Source organism: Cetorhinus maximus, chromosome 21, assembly GCF_964194155.1.
Source record: "Cetorhinus maximus chromosome 21, sCetMax3.hap1.1, whole genome shotgun sequence".
Lineage (NCBI taxonomy): Eukaryota > Metazoa > Chordata > Chondrichthyes > Lamniformes > Cetorhinidae > Cetorhinus > Cetorhinus maximus.
Window position 1 is genome coordinate 80564552 of NC_135899.1, and position 17895 is coordinate 80582446.

Genomic DNA, 17895 nt, shown 5'->3' on the forward strand with positions numbered 1-17895 from the left:
CCTCCAGCAACCAAAACCATCTGCCTTTGTGCTAGGCATGACTCCAACCAGTGGAGAGTTTGTCCCCTGATTCCCATTGACTTCAGTTTTGTTAAGGCTTCTTGAGGCTGCATTTGGTCAAGTGCTATCAAGGGTAGTGACATTCAGCTCAACTTTTGAGTTCAGTTGTTTAGTCCATGTTTGGACCAAAGCTGTAATGATGTTTGGAGCCGAATGGCCCTGCAGAACCCAAACTGAGCCTCTGAGCAGGTTATTGCTGTGTAAGTGCTGCTTGATAACATCTTCAATGACGCTTTTCATCACTTTGTTGGTAATCGAGAGAGGACTAATGGGTGGTAATTGGACAGGTTAGATTTGTCCTGCATTTTGTGGACAGGACATAGCTGGGCAATTTTCCACATTGTTGGGTAGGTTCCCAATGTTGTAGCTGCACTTGAACAGCTTGGCAAGGGATGCAGCTAGTTCTGAAGCGTAGATCCCTGCATGGAACTTTACCTGAAGTCTTAGAAACTTCTTTCCCTCCCGTTTCCTGCTTTCCGGTCATCTTTCAATCCCCTGACTCCACATTCTCTAACCTTCGTCATGAGTTTCTTATTGAAAGCCTTCTGAATGCCCATATGGCTTTGAACTTATTCCAGCAAAAGTAAAAGCCCTACAAAATTGCTAATTTTTTACCCCATTTTATGCCCTAAAGATGGGTGAACCAGGGTCCAGTTTTTAGTCCATTATTTTTAGAGGTTGGAAATTGAAGGGGAACATGCAAAATGTGCACCCACCTGAGTGTCATCAGGCAACAAGATAATGTAAAAAAAAAAATTAGGTATTATTTTGATGAAAGATGTGAATGTGCGAAGTTTTAAATCCTTCTTGAGGAAATGTTCCCTGAAGTATGATTTTTCATGAGATGCACAGAACAATCTATAAGGTTATGTGTTGACTTGGCCTGAATGAGAAGCGCATATGGAACATGCAACATCTTGCAAGAACTTTGGGCTATTCACTGTTTTCTTGTCATAGTTCTTCAAATGCGCTGCCTTTTTCTCCATCTGTTCCCAGGTTTCACTGCTCATATGGATAATTAAACACAACATAGCCCTGGTGTGATAGTGCCCTGAAGTGCATAATTTGGGAAATCTGGTTGCCGCCTCTTCACAAAGCTGATTTCCACTACTCATCACTAAAATGTGGGCCACTCATTCACTTGCCCATAGAATCGTTCTTACGCCCCGCATTAGAATTGCTTTCACTTGGTTATTTCCAGTGTTTCCCTCCACCCTCGATCTTGCCTAAGGCTTATAGATAATTGAACTTGATTTTAAAATTTGATAAGAGCTTAAATAAATATCTCTCCCCATATGTAGACACTTATCTTTAAGTATCATCCTTTTAATTTGGAATTGAAGGCCAGAAGTTCTGCTTCCTCTGTGAGACTGCTTTCTGCATTGAAGATGCAACTACAACCATGTTTAATTATTCATAATAGTTGATGCAGAAGTTTCAGGGCAGCCAGTGCGCTGCTCAATAACAGTTTATGCAGTCAGTACAGCAATAAAACCTACATTACACCAGAAGCAGAATTTCAGACCCTTCTCCATCCAATCGCAATGCAGAAAAGACAGAAGTGATTCTGCAATTAAATAATATGTTCATTTTAAAGAGGCATTATTTGAATACTGTAATCTTTTTGAATGTATAACTACATGATTTTTAGCAACTAAGCTTGGTCCTGAAGCATTTCGTTTCGATGGTGGTGCTGACGCTGTTGCTACAAGAATGAATGACAAATATTACATCTTGCGACCTGAAGTGGTTGAAACCTACATGCACATGTGGCGATTTACCCATGACCCCAGGTATAGAGAATGGGGCTGGGAGGCAGTACAGGTACGTGAAGACTGTTCGCTTTTTTATGGCATATATGACCTTTGAGACATTTTTGATAGTTTAATCAGAAGCGCTATCATTTTAGGGAACTGCTTCTTTACTGTTATCCACCCAATCAGAGCCAGAGTACCAATTGTTTCTTTTCCCACTCCCTCACTGTCACTATGGGAGTTCTCCAAGGATCTACCCTCAGGCCCCTCGTCTTCATCTACATACTGGCCCTTGGCAGCTATTACAAATTAAGGTGTGGCATAGATATCTCCTCGTGTTCAGTGGTGTCAGCCACTTCCTTACATGGATGTGAGGTCTTAGCTTCATGTGAGTCAACTCGCACTATCCTACATGTCAGGCAGCATAATTCTTGTGAACCTGAATCTGAACCAGATGACGCCAGGTTTGATACAAAGTATAAGCTGCTTTATTTCACAATAAAGTGCACATGCAAAGCAATAGTTATAATCACCTTCACTTTGTTTTATCAATACAACTTTTCTGCATGAATGACAGAAAAATATTTTACTTGAGTGGGCCATCTTGTCTAACTTAGCACTAATTTTTTTAACTCTTCTCTTCTGTACTTTCCTTCTCACAGCTTTTTGGTGTCTGACTCTCCATGTGACCTTTGTTTACTTTATCCTTGTCTCCACAGGAAATTGGGGCTTATTTCCTGACTCCTTTCTGTCTGGGGGGTTTGGCCAGAAGAACTGTTAATCAAAACTGCTATTTCACTCCTCACTGTGAAACTAGTTTCATGGAAAGCTGAAAAAAGATGACATTTTTACCTCCCACCCAAAGTGGAATTGTTTGGAGTCCCAGGATAAGTTAATGCCTTTCCTACATTTTCCAATCATCCTGGGTAACAGTATCAATGTCTGGCTTCATAATGCATTTGGCAAATACCTGCAGAGTGTGACCTTTTTAAATCTGCATAAATTCACTTTCTTTTAAAACACTTTTTAAACTGTACTTTTCTTTTGCAAATCATTTCTTTGGAAATAGTAAAAATATCCTGAAATGTAACAGATGACTTCATCGGGTCAGTTTCCATATGTTCTCTGATGACACCCAGGCCTTTGTCATCTTCATCTTTCTCGATCCCTCCACACCAGGCTTGAATGAGCTAGAATTTTCTCCCGCTATATGGTGGAAAGATCAAAGCCATTGTCTTTGGCCTGCATCATAATCTCTGGACCCTCACCACCAACTCCATTCCCCTAACTAGCCACACCCCTCCAGTTATTGCTATACATCCCCCTATATATAAACTCTCCTACCTATATTCACAGCTATTCCCTCAACCTTGCCATCTCCCATTGCTTCTCCACTTGTGTGGTTGCGATCATTGGCAAGATTAGCATTAACCACTTGGTCATATCCCTAACCATACAAATTCCCTTAACTTACATAATTCTCACTTCCTTGTATCTGCCTCTGCAGCAAGTATCCTCCAAGTTACTCAGCCACGCTCTCAAACTCCAAGCTGCTTAGTATTGGCCCTCTATTCATCACAGTGTATTCGCAGTTGTTAATTTGCTCAACTACTCCCTAACTTCCACTGTTGATGCTCTATTGAAGCAAAAACTTCATGGCCTGTCATCCTTGTTGCCTCTATATGACCCCCATCTTTATTCCCTGAACTTCAAGAGGCAAAACTTGAGCATACTTGGCACGCAACTACTCAACCATCTGTTGCCAGATCTGGCCAAACCACCTTGAGGTCTACTGAGCCTCTTTCTCCTGGCTCACTGTATACTAGGATAATCCTAGGCGGTAAAGATAACTCCAGGCTTTTCTACTATCAACTGCATCCTACGACCCCTGCTCCTTGCCTCTTGCACCTCACCTCTAACAACGTGCAAGGAGCTCATAGATTACCTTGTCTCCAACATAGAAACCATCAGTTGAGCTGTCTTTGCTGCTACTCCCTCTTCCCATTGTTCACTAAACCAAACCTCCCCTAATTCCAATTCCTGAACCCTCATCTCTCTCTAGTAGGACTACTGCAAACTCATCTCATTTGTGAGACTGACAAATTGGTCCTCCAATTCAATTCCCACTAAAAACCTGATCATTCACCCTCCCTTCTAGGTCCCCATTTTAGCTGATGATATAAATAATACCCTCTCCTCCACCATCATCACTCTCCATCCTTAAAAATCCTACCTTTGACCTCTGTTGCCTTACCAATGTCCCAATCCCAACCAATTCTTCCCAGAATGTGTTGTCACCTTTTCTCTGGAAGTTCCATCAATCTCCTGCTGGAGTTAAGAAAGGAGAAAAGAAAGACTTGCATTTATATGGGAGACTAGTGAGAATCCCATATTATATCTCACTAGTGGAATTTCAGTATCTGCAATTTAAATCAGTACACTTAGTCCCACAACTATGTAATCTGTCTAATGCAACAGCTTGTATTTATATAGTGTCTTTAACGTAATAAAACATACTAAGGCACTTCACGGCAGCAATATGAAATAAAAATATGACATTGAGTCACATAGGGAGATGTTGCTCATATGGCCAAAAGCTTGGTCAATAAGGTAGTTTTTAAGAAGTTTTGAGAAGGAAAGTGAGGTGAAGAGACAGAGAAGCATAGGGAGGGAATTCCAGATCTTGGGGCCTAAACAATTGAAGGCATGGCCACCAATGGAGGGATTAAATTTGGGGATGTGCCAGAGGCCATACTTCAATGAGCACAAATATTTCAGAGTTGTGGAGCTTGAGGAGATTACAGAAGTGGGGTGGGGGGGGGAAGGGCGGTGATGACAGAAAGAGATTTGAAAACAAGCATGAGAATTTTAAAATCAAGACATTGCTTGACCAGGAGCCAATGTAGGTCAGCGAGTACAGGTGAACGGGACTCATACAAGTTAGGACATGGGAAGCAGTGTTTTGGGTGATCTCAAGTTCATGGGGGTGTAGAATGAGAGAGACCAGTCAGGAGTGTATTGGAGTAGTCAAGTCTAAAGGTAACAAAGGCATGAATGAGAGTTTGAGCAGAAGATGAGTTGAGGCAGGGATGAAGTTGGGTGATACTATGGAAATGGTGGCTCGAATATGTGATCGTAAGCTTGTCTTGGGAACAGTTATACTTGCAAGGTTCTGAATAGGCTGCTTTAGTTTTTTTAAAAATTCATTCATGGGATGTGGACGTCACTGGCTCGGCCAGCATTTAATGTCCATCCCTAATTGCCCTTGAGAAGGTGATGGTGAGCTCCCTTCTTGAACTGCCGTAGTCCATGTGGTGTAGGTACACCCACAGTGTTGTTAGGGAGGAGTTCTAGGATTTTGACCCAGCGGTAGTGAAGGAATGGCGATATATTTCCAAGTCAGGATTGTGAGTGGTTTGGAGGAGAACTTGCAGGTGGTGGTGTTTCCATATGTCTGCTGTCCTTGTCCTTCTAGATGGTAGTGGTTGTGGGTTTGGAAGGTCTATCTAAGGAGCCATGGTGAAATTCCTGCAGTGCATCTTGTAGATGGTACACACTGCGTCAGTGTCGGAGGAACTGAATGTTTGTGGATGGGGTGCCAATCAAGCTGGCTGCTTTGTCCTGGATGGGGTCAAGCTTCTTGCACTCATCCAGGCAAGTGGAGAGTATTCCATCACACTCCTGACTTATGCCTTTTAAATGATGGACAGGCTCTTGGGAGTCAGGTGGCGAGTTACTCGCCGCAGGATTCCTAGCCGCTGACCTGCTCTTGTAGCCACGTGGCTAGTCCAGCTCAGTTTCTGGTCAATGGTAACCCCCGGGATGTTGATAGTGGAGGATTCAGCGATGGTAATGCCATTGAATGTCATGAGGCAATGGTTAGATTCTCTCTTGTTAGAGATGGTCATTGCCTGGCACTTGTGTGGCACGAATGTTACTTGCCACTTGTCAGCCCAAGCCTGGATATTGTCCAGGTCCTGCTGCATTTGGACACGGACTGTTTCAGTCTCTAAGGAGTCGTGAATGGTGCTGAACCTTTTGCAATCATCAGCGAACATCCCCACTTCTGACCTTATGATGGAAGGAAGGTCATTGATGAAGCAGCTGAAGATGGTTGGGCCTGGGGCACTACCCTGAGAAACTCCTGCAGTGATATCCTGAAACTGTGATGCTCTGTTGATGACCCCTTCCATCACTTTATTAGTAATCAAGAGTAGACTAATGGGGTGTTAGTTGGCTGGGTTGGACTTGTCCTGCTTTTTGAGTACAGGACATATCTGGGCAATTTTCCACATTGCCGAGTAGGTGCCAGTGTTGTAGCTGTATTGGAACAGCTTGTCTTGGGTTGTCAGGGCCAATAGCCTTTGCAGTACCCAGTGCCTTCAGCTGTTTTTGACACCACGTGGAGTGAATCAAATTGGCTGAAGACTGGCATCTGTGATGCTGGGAATCTCCAGAGGAGTCTCAGGCAGTTGCCAGGGACAGGGATGGAGTCAGTAGCTAGGGGACGGAGTTTGGATCTGTAACGAGTGAGACTTCAGTCAGCAGAGCGGGGTTGTAACGAGTGAGACTTCAGTGAGCAGGGCAGGGTTGTAAAGAGCGAGACTTCACTGAGCAGAGCGGGATTGGAAAGAGTGAGACTTCAGTGAGCAGATCAGTGCTTAAATTTAAGGAAATAGTCTTTTGATTAAAAACAAATAAAAAGTATGGCAAGGGAGTTCAGTCCCATGTGTTGTACGGCCTGCAGCATGTGGGAATTCTTAGACACTCCTTGCAGCCTAGATGACCACATGTGCAGGAAGTGCCACCGGCTTGACCAGCTTGAGCAATGGAGACACAGCGGTGCATCCGCGAGGATGAGGTTACATGGATAGCACGTTTTTAGATGTGGTCACTCCGCAGCTTAAGGAAGTGCAATCAGAGAGGAATGGATGACCACCAGTCAGAAGAAGGGAGGCAGGCAGGTAGTCAGGAAAGCCCCGGAGTGCATCTCAATCGAGAACTGTTTTTCTGTGTTGGAAAACAGTGAGGGTGAAGGTTCCTCTGGAGAGTGCAGCCAGAGCCAAGTTCATGGCTCAGCTGCATAATGGGGGAAGAGTAAGGGTGCAAGAGCAATAGTGGTGGTAGACTCAATAGTGAGGGGTGCAGACAGGTGCTTCTGCGGCCATAGACGTGACTCCAGGAAGGTGTGTTGCCTCCCTGGTGCCAGGGTCAAGGATGTCACAGAACGCTTGCAGGGCATTCTGAAGGGAGAGGGTGAACAGTCAGAGCTCGTGGTTCACATTGGTACCAACAATAGGTAGAAAGAGGGATGAGGTCCTGCAACAAGAATTTGGGGAACTAGGTAGCAGATTAAAAAGCAGGACCTCAAAGGTTGTAATCTCTGGATTACCCCCTGTGCCATGTGCTAGTGAGTATAGGAATAGGAGGATAGGGAGGATGAATGCATGGCTGAAGAGATGGTGCAGAAGGGAGGGCTTCAGTTTCCTGGATCACTGGGTCTGTTTCTGGCGAAGGTGGGGCCTGTACAAGTCGGACGGGTTGCACCTAAACCGGAACGGGACCAACATCCTTGCGAGGAGGTTTGCTCGTGCTGTTGGTGGGGCGGGGGGGTTTAAACTAATTTGGCAGGTGGATGGGATACAGAATGGAGGTACAGCAGGGGGTGATGCACAGCCAAATACAGAAGAGAAACTAAGTCATTCTGGAAGGTGGAGCAAATATAGATCTATTAAGGCACAGGGGAATAAAGCAAGGCTGGATTGCATCTATTTTAATGCAGGGAGTCTTACAAGTAAGGCAGATGAATTGAGGGTGTTGATTAACACATGGGAATAGATATTGTTGCTATCACAGACATGGTTGAAGGAAGGGCAGGACTGGCGGCTCAACGTTCCACAGTATAGAATCTTCAGGCGTGATGGGGTGGGGGGTGTAAAAGAGGTGGTGGCATTGCACTATTGATCAAGGAGTCAATTACTGCAGTAAGGAAGGATGGTACCTTAGAAGGTTCCTCAAATGAAGCCATATGGGTAGAACTTAAAAACAAAAAAAAACTTTTTTTTAAAAATTAAAAAAAACAAAAAGGGGGCAGTCACTTTGCTGGCCCCCAAACAGTCAGGGGAGATAGCGGAGCAGATATGTAGGAAAATCGTAGAGAAGTGTAAAAATATTAGGGTAATAATAGTAGGAGATTTCAACTTCCCCAATATTAACTGGGATAGTCTTAGTGCAAAAGGCCTAGAGGGGGCAGAATTTTTAAAGTGCATCCAGGAGAGCTTTTTGAGCCAGCATGTAGAAAGCCCTACAAGAGAAGGGGCAGTACTGGACCTAATCTTACGGAATGAAGCCAGGCGAGTGTTAGCAGTGTCAGTGGGGGAGCATTTCAGGGATAGTGACCATAACTCTGTAGGATTTAAGGTAGTTATGGAAAAGAACAAAAATGGACCAGAAATAAAGGGCCTGAATTGGGGGAAAGCTGATTTCAATATGATAGGACAGGATCTGGCCAAAGTGGACTGGGAGCAGCCATTTGTAGGAAAATCTACATCAGACCAGTGGGAGTGACTCAAGAAGGAAATAATGAGAGTTCCGGGCCAACATGTTCCAATATAGGTGAAGGGTAGGACCAACAAGTCCAGGGAACCCTGGATGTCAAGGGATATAGAGGATTGGATAAGATAAAAAAGGAGGCTTATGGCAGATGCAGAGGACTGAAAACAGCGGAAGCCCTAGAGGAGTATAGAAAGTGTAGGGAGTACTTAAAAAAGTAATTAGGAGAGCGAAGAGGAGGCATGAAAAATCATTGGCAGGCAAGATAAAGGAAAATCTCAAGGCATTTTATAAATGTATTAAGGGCAAGAGGATAACCAGGGAAAGAGTAGGACCCATTAGGTACCAAAGTGGCAATCTGTGCTTGGAGCCAGAGGATGTAGGTGAGGTTTTGAATGATTACTTTTCATCTGTGTTCACTATGGAGAAGGATGATGTAGGTGTAGAAATCAGGGAGGGGATTGTGATATACTTGAACGAATTAGCACTGAAAGGGAGGAGGTATTAGTGGTTTTAGCAGGCTTAATAGTGGATAAATCTCCAGGCCCAGATGAGATATGTCCCAGGCTGCTATGTGAGGCAGGGGAGGAGATTGCAGGGGCTCTGACACTAATTTTCAAATCCTCTCTGGCCACAGAGGAGGTCCCAGAGGACAGCTAATGTTGCACCATTATTCAAAAAGGATAGTAGGGATAAATCAGGTAATTACAGGCCAGTGAGTCTAACATCAGTGATAGGGAAACTATTGGAAAAAAACTTCTGAGGGACAGGATTAATCTCCACTTGGAGAGATGGATTAATCAGGGATAGTCAGTATGGCTTTGTCAGGAGGAGATCATGTCTAACAAATTTGATTGAATTTTTCGAGGAGGTGAATAGTTGTGTAGATGAGGGTAGCATAGTTGATGTAGTCTACATGGACTTCAGTAAGGCTTTTGACAAGGTCTCGCATGGGAGAATGGTCAAGAAGATAAGAGCCCATGGGATCCAGGGCAATTTGGCAAACTGGATCCAAAATTGGCAGGAGGCAGAGGGTGATGGTCGAAGGTTGTTTTTGCGATTGGAAGCCTGTGACGAGAGGTGTACTTCAGGGATCGATGCTGGGACCCTAGCTGTTTGTAGTGTACTTTAATGATTTAGACTTGAATATAGGAGGTATGATCAGTAATTTTGCAGATGACACAAAAATTACTGGTGTCGTAAGTAGTGAGGAGGAAAGCCTTAGATTACAGGACAATATAGATGGGCTGATAAGATGGGCAGAGCAGTGGCAAATGGAATTTAACCCTGAGAAGTATGAGGTGATGCATGTTGGGAGGACCATCACGGCAAGGGAATACACAATGAATGGTAGGACCCTAGAAAGTACAGAGAGTCAGAGGGACCTTGGTGTACATGTCATAGATCCCTGAAGGCAGCAGCACTGGTAGATAAGGTGGTTAAGAAGGAATATGGGATATTTGCCTTTATTAGCCGAGGCATAGAATATAATAGCAGGGAGCTCATGTTCGAGCTGTATAAAACGCTAGTTAGGCCACAGACGGAGTACTGTGTGCAGTTCTGGTTGCCACAATATAGGAAGGGTGTGATTGCACTGGAGGGTGCAGAGGAGATTCACCAGGATGTTGCCTGGGCTGGAGCATTTTAGCCATGAAGAGAGACTGGATAGGCTAGGGTTGTTTTCCTTAGAGCAGAGTAGGCTGAGGGGGGACCTGATAGAGGTATACAAAATTATGAGGAGCATAGATAGGGTAGATAGGAAGAAACTCTTCCACTTAGCGCAGGTGTCATTAACCAGGGGGCATAGATTTAAGGTAAGGAGCAGGAGGTTTAGAGGGGATTTGAGGAAAGATTTTTCACCCAGAGGGTAATTGGAATCTGGAACACACTACCTGAGGGGGTGGTAGAGACAGGAACCCTCACAACATTTAAAAAGTATTTAGATGAGCACTTGAAACGCCATAGCATCCAGGGCTACAGGCCAAGTGCTGGAAACTGGGATTAGAATAGATAGGTGCTTGATGGCCGGCATGGACACAATGGGCCAAAGGGCCTCTTTCTGTGCTGTATAACTCTATGACCGAGGACAATGGCTTCAGTTTACCCAATATTTAATTGGAGGAAATTTCTGCGTACGGGGTAAGCTGTCTGATAATTTAGTCGAGAGAGATGTGGTGAGGTAGAGCTAGGTGTCAAAGTGTGAAAAATAACCCTGTACTTTAGGATGATGTTGCCAAGGTGAAGCATGTAGATAAGAAATAGGATGGTGTTAAGGATAGATCCTTGGGGGACACCAGAGGTAAGTCTACAGCAGCTGAAAGAGAAGCCATTGCAAGTAATACTCTGGCTACCATTAGATAGAAGAGAATGGAACTAGTTGAAAGCAATCCCGTCTAGCTGGAAGAAAGCAGAGAGGTGTTGTAGGAGGATGGTTTGATCAACCATGTCAAAACCTGCAGACAGGTCTAGAAAGATGAGGATGGTTAATTTACCTTTGTTGGAGGCACATCGGGTGTCATTTCTAACGATGGTAAGAGCCATTTTGGTACTGTGGCAGGGGCAGAAACCTGATTGGAGGGATTCAAACATGGAGTTCTGGGAATGATAGGCACGAATGGGAGGTGACAACATGTTCAAGGACTTTGAAGAGGAAAGGAGGGTTGAAGGTGGGGGTGGTGGTAGTTTACAAGGATGGTGGAGTCAAGGATAGTTTTTTTATTGAGAGGAGTAATGAAAACAGATTTAGAGAGAGGGACAACACCTGAAGAGAGAGAATCATTAACAATATTGGCTAGCATGGGAACCAGCAAGGGAATTTGGATGGTCAACAGTATCATGGGAGCAGGAGGTGTGTCTCATGGACAAGATGAGCTTGGAGAGGGCAATAAGGGAGAGAAACTAGAGAAAGATATGAGTTCAGGGCTAGGACAGTGGGGGAGCTTTGAGGAAGTGCACCAAGCTAAATTTAGCCCCACTTTTCTATTTGCACAGGCTCTGGAGCAGCACTGTCGAGTAGAGACTGGATTTTCTGGGATAAGAGATGTCTACAGTACCCTGCCACACCATGATGATGTACAGCAGAGCTTTTTCCTTGCGGAGACGTTAAAGTAGGTATCTGATGTATTCAGATAGGCTGCATGGAGCACTAAAACTTAAATTCCTCCTTTGGCTCACCATTGAATCCATTTAATCCAATGAGTAGCCAAATTGGACAGAATTGGAAGCTTGCAGGTTTAATCCCTGATAAGTGCTGAGTGAATTAGCTTAGCCCAGGAAGTAGCACAGCTGTTACAGTTAGCCTCAGGGCCCTGGGGATAAAGAGGGAAAAAACAGTTAAGGTTCCTGTTGCAGGTGACAATTTAGTGGTCATGGCTGAGATTGCATATCTTGAGATATCAGGACATAATCATGCTATATTCTATGCCTCGGCTACTATGTACCCTCCATGGTAAAATAGTCGGCTACATTTACAATCTGGACTTGCATCTTCTTAATAGACACTCAGGTGAAATACCAGAAGGAAACTCCTGCCTGTGGAGTTTACCTTAGCAAGAGTCAACGGGCGCTAAATCAGTTTGCCCCTGAAATTAGTGGAGGACTGTATCCAATTTTGGGCACATTTAGGAAGAATGAGAAGGCTTTAGAGTGAGTGCAGAAAAGATTTTCCAGACTGGTTCCAGGGATGGGGGACTTGATTTATGTGGATAGATTGGACAAACTGGGTTTTTTCACCTTCGAGGATAAAAGGTTGAGAGGAGATTTGATAGAGGTGTTGAAACCATAAGGGGTCCAGATAGTAGATAGAAACTGTTCCCATTGACAGATGGATCAAAAACTGAAGGATACAGATTTAAACTGATTGATTGGCAAAAGAATCAAAGACAATTTGAGTGAGTAGTACAGGGAAGAGGCAGGACAATGGCACTAGGTCATAATGCTCACTTGGAGAGCCGGTGCAGACACAATAGGCCGAATGGCCGCCTCCTGTGCCATTACATTCTGAGAGTGACTAGGGGAGAGGCAGTCGTGAAGAGGTATGTCGGGAAGGTGGTTGTGAAGAGGTGTGTGTGTGTCTGAATCGTACATGAGCGCATAAGATAATATTTTTACAAAGTGCTTAAACATAGATTTTCATATTTATATATGTTGATCTATGATACTTAAACTTTAATGATTATACAATGAATGTTATATGCTGCTTTATTGCTGTTTTGTTTTTGCCTGCATCTGGGGTCATGTTAATTTTCAAGAGTTTTTTTAATATATAGTCGTTCATGGGACGTAGCCATTGCTGGCAAGGCCGGCATTTGTTGTCCGTTTCTAAATGCCCTTGAGAAGGTGATGGTGAGCTGAAAAGGGGTTATATTGGAAAATAATTTGCAACACAAGCCCTAGACCTTTGTTTCACTTTGTATGTACACAAATCAGCAAAGTCATGTTCTGTTGTTAGTTTGGACTTCATCCTTTATTACACGCACTAACTGCATTGAATGCTGAGGTCACTTTGGTGATTTTATACAAGTTCATTGGTCCACAGTCTAGGATAAACAAGGGGAAAACTAATATTTCGACACACTTGAGGTCTAATAATTCCACCAATTTGAAATGGCCTAGAAGCATTTGCATTTCACTGCAGATCATAAAAAGTGCTATAATTACATGGTTTCTTGTCACAAAAAATTTCAAACTTTTTTTGTCTTTGGCCACTAATTTTCGGACCTTTCTGTCTATAGCTACCCTCAGCCCTGTCCTCAGCATCTCACCTGATAGGTGGTGGCAAGGGCTGTTCCTTTATGATGCAAGGTTGTGCAGCATTCCATGACAAGTCTTAGGACCTATTCAGTCAAGCACTGCAGCTCCTCCAGTCCAAGCAGTGGAATAGTTGCTTCAGAAACCTACTGCCTGCTCTATCAAATCTTTTGTGCAACATGGCTCTTGTTGTATCCCTACTGTACATATGTTGCAAACTAGAATCGGGAACCATGTCATCAGCAGATACCCTTTGTCAGCCAGTAGCTACCCTTTTGGTTTGGCGTGGTGGTTGACATATAGCTGGCACAAAGGACTGCCACAGAATGAATGCATCATGGCAGCTGTCAGGGTACTGAGCATTGATTACATGATGCACTAGTTGTGGTCTTACACCAGCTGCATATTGAGGGAGCAGAAATCCATTTGGTTCAGGTACATTGCTGGGTTGACATGAGGCGCATGCAGAGCAATGTGTGTCAATGTGCCATGGGGCAGCCTACAAGCCTTGCAAACCCTCTTGCTGTTGCTCTTCCAACTTCTCTGCCTAGCGGGTATGAGATGAAACTGTCCCTCTTCGCATAGCAATCTTCAGTGACCTCCCTTATATAGCAATGCACTGCAAACTCCAAGATGTTTCTGATATCTCCACCAGCAGCCGGGAAGGAGTCAGATGCATAAAGCTCCATAGCAGTGTTCATTTTCACAACCACTTGCAATGCAGTTCTTCACTGCTCTGAGGTTGGGGATGTGACTGCAGCAGTTTACATGTTTCAGTGTCAGCTTACCTTTGTGAAGCACAGGCGTTTCAAACAAAGGTTGTTGAAGTTTAGGTAAGTGAATTGCCCCCTAAAGACCCTGGGCAGATCTGGCCCCCAGCAGAGAGCCCTTCTCCTCCTTCCTCTTCGAGCAGCTTCTCTGCTGTGCATGGCCTCTATTCATTCTCCCAGCCATGCTCGTACCAAAAGGAAGGCCTACTACGGCATTCATGACTGAGAACAATTGGTTTATGCAAAAGCCTTCGAATCAGCAGAAAAGTACTTCAGCACCTACCAGACAGCTCCTTGTAGATGTTTGAAACTTTAAACTATATAAAGCACCACAACTCGTGGAATTGCAGCAACATCCAGCAGAAATAAATCAACAACTAACCTATAAATAGTTGGTGATCCCTTTTAATTAGCGCATGCTGCTTAATATCGTGTACAGCTGATCGAGATTTAAGAGAGGGCACATACTTTGTATGTACGGAGCTCCTGTCTAAAACAGGCATTAAGCAGGCCTTTAGTATCAATGAGGTGCCCACCACCACCAGCCCATACCCATCTCCCCACCCCCTGCCGAATATTTTTCAAATACTACAAACAACACATTGATGCAATGAGAAATCCTCCCTACGCTCCTTCTCAGGCACATATATACTAAGGGAAACACTAGGGCATCTAAAGGCACAAACCCAACAAAACAAAACATTCCCCTCAAACAACTGAAATTCAGATATTTAGACATACTCTCATTAAACTGTGAATGTCGGACTCATAATAATGAGTCACACTCAGCGGAACTTAATGTAGATGACGGGGGTCTGCGGTGGGGGAGCTCCGCATCACCTCTTTTCGGGAAGCCTACTACATCAAGTGCTGATCAGGCAATTAACTAGGCAGCAGCAGGCTTTTTCCAGGATCAAGGAGCCCAGAGGCAGAAATCCTGCACGTCGAGAGCTGCTGGCAGCTCGTCATTGCTTAGTAATGCCACCAGGGAGTCGGTGGTTGTTACCAGTATTGCACCCATCCGAGGTCCAGGTCTTCAAGGGACCTAGGCCACAGGAGAGTGATAGAGAAGGGGGATTGTGGGGTCAGGATCGCAGGGGAGATGTGGGGAATGGGGTCGACTGCACGGACATGGGAGTGGCCCTCAGTGGGATGCCAGGTCCCTCAATCGGGCCAAGGGAGCTGCCCCCTCCATCCCACGGAAGCCCACAAGCAACAGGATTTGCTTTCAGGCTTCCTGCATGGTGTGTCCCCCACCCACCATTGGGTGAATACCAGCGGCAGCGGGATGAAACCCTTAAGTGGGCATTCATTGTTGTCCACGAGCCTTCCTTGCATGGTCTTAATTGGGGCAAAGGCAGGAAGGCAGTGGAGATCCCATCCCCATCCAACTCCCTCCCACCCAATTTAATGTCCCCGCACCACTAAACTCGCAAGTAGGAGGCATTAAATTCAGCCCAGAGAGTGAAATATAATTGTTGCAAAATGTAACATTCTGCATTTTCATTATTTCAGATGCTACATTAACCCTTTTCTTCATTTACCTCCTAAAACAAGGTACCTTTATGTGCTGTTCTCTGAAGATGAACTGCTGTCTCCAGAACACTGGGTGTTTAACACCGAGGCCCATCCACTGCCTGTAATACAAAGGAACACACAGGAACAAGTGATCACAAATGATCAGTAAACAAATCTACCCTGAAGAAGGGTTAACTTTTATCAGTCGTTTGGGTTGAGAAACATTTCCTTTCCAGTAAAGGACCTTTATTGATTTAGATAGAAATGAGTTAAGAGTCAGCAGTGTAATCGATGTGTTGTGTTTGATCTACTCTGGACACATTGATTTCCTCTGTGAGGAGTTGCGTGGCCTGTTGACTGCTTGTATTGGGTCACACTAAAAGCAAAGTCTCAGAAATATTTTACTCGTACACAGGGTTTGAATGAGGGAGAATGCAAGCATCAATTTGACTCTGTTCTTTCTGACCAAAGGATTAAATTTTCATAAGTGTAAAGGCTGTTACTTTACTTTACTTCTCATTTTATAAAAAAATATATTTGTGTAAAGCAAAGTAAATGCATATTCAGTTGTTTATATTAATAATTAAACTAGCATCTCTCTGGTACTACGACCAAATATTTCATTGACATGATCATCTGGGAATTCTGCAGCTCTAATATCCATTAACTAGACCTTTCATTTTCTCTGGGTCACTGATTTGTGTATTTGCATAAAATGTTTTTCTGTGCTACCTTAACATGTTTGTTAATTATTAATTTAAGTAAATTAGCAAATGTGTTAAACAGTGTGGATTAGAATAAAATTAGTCAACAGCTTATGAAGAAAAGAAGCAGGAAATTAAATATTAACGGTGTGAAATTCATCTTGAGCAGTAGCAGTTTTGGCTCTTCTTTTACGTTCTGCCCATTTTACACTACTGCCCAAGGCAAATTTTACAACTTTAATGTTTATTTTTTATATTCCACGTTGACTCAACTTTTTTTTGCAATATACACAGACTGAGCCAGATTTTTCTGCAATATTGAGTGAAATTGGTCCATGCCAGCAGCATGAAATGGACTGTTAGCAGACTGGCAGCCAATTTTTCACCTCGTCTGATCTTCTTTCCATTCAGGTTCACAGAAAAATAGTTCAAACTTTTTTTTTATCACCCCTTTCCTCATCTCACTGTTGATTTAAATTCAAAATCTTGGCAATATTTTCCAAATTAATGGAAAATAATAACTGGCTCAGTGAAAAATCATCTGCCAATTCACTACAGGTCATTTTTTGCGCTGCTGGTGTAAACCAATTTCACTTCCATTGTGTTTGAATCCAGATTTTATTTGATAATTATAGTCAACAAGAAAATGATTTAATGAAGTGTTTTTTTTTTACCTCAATCCCACTTTACTACATAGTCATGTAACATCTAATCAAAGGTATCATATGTATTGCTCAAATATAATGTACACTTTCATCAGATGTTATACATTGAAATTCATTCTGATCTGTTTCTCAGTTTGGTTACACATTTATGCCATTTATTTTGTTCTTAGTTATTTTATTCTGTTCTAATCCCAGTTGTACTTTTACACTGTTTCAGATTGAGCTCAATTATACATTTAGTGTATTTTTCTGTTGTCAGTTATACATCTATACCATTTGATTTTGATGTCTACATTTGGACAATTACAAACATATGAAAACGACAGTCAGGAAAGGATTCACTGGTCTATTCAACTTGCTCCACACATTATCCATCATAAAACATACAGTCCACACCAACCTAGTGCTGTGTAATCTCCTGGGAGAGGCAAAAAACAAATTAAAATCCCCAAGCCAATTGTGGGGGAATCTGGAAAAATTCCTGAGTCCCGGAGGTGATCAAAACTAGTCCAGGAGATCACATTGTCTCTGATTTACATTACAGGATAACCTACATTTTGTATTATTATTCTGATCACAGAATTATATGGCTCAGACAAAGGACATTCAGTCTTTTGGGCCTGTGTTGGTGCTCACTTTTCTACTCTAATTCCATCAACCTTGTATAGTTTTATATCCTTACTTTTCAAATAGCTATCTAAATTCCTTTCAAATGATGTCTGACTCACCATACATGAAGCATTACATCTAATAATTATGAAAATTTATTTAACCCTTGCCCTTCTTCTTGTGATCATTGAGTCTGTGCCCTTTGTTACCAATTTACCAACCAGTGAAAACAATCTTTTATTACTTATCCCCTATACCAATCATAATTTTGAAAACTTCTTTCAGATCTACCCATTAAACTTTTTTCCAGTAAAAAAAAATTGCCTAATGTTTCATGATATACTCTCATTTAACTTCTCATTCCTAATAACATTCAAGTAAGCCTTCACTGTCCCCCTTCCATGACTCAACCTCCCTATAATGAGATATCCAGGACTGCACACACTACTCTAACTGTGGCCTTAACCAATGTCTTGAACAAATTCAACATCATCTTTTTATATATAGTATTACC

At 43.1% G+C, this 17895-nt stretch overlaps 1 protein-coding gene across 1 annotated transcript in view; it reads left to right on the forward strand.

Annotated features, from left to right (window-relative positions):
• Window positions 1-16133, forward strand: part of LOC144696047 (mannosyl-oligosaccharide 1,2-alpha-mannosidase IA-like) — a 142164-nt gene extending 126031 nt beyond the window's left edge. The window contains exons 10-12 of the mRNA XM_078567252.1: window positions 1712-1884; window positions 11358-11473; window positions 15443-16133. Of these exons, the coding sequence (XP_078423378.1) occupies window positions 1712-1884; window positions 11358-11473; window positions 15443-15572 (419 nt within the window). The 3' untranslated portion in view covers window positions 15573-16133. The remainder of the gene's footprint in view (window positions 1-1711; window positions 1885-11357; window positions 11474-15442) is intronic.
• Window positions 16134-17895: the final 1762 nt, after the last annotated feature.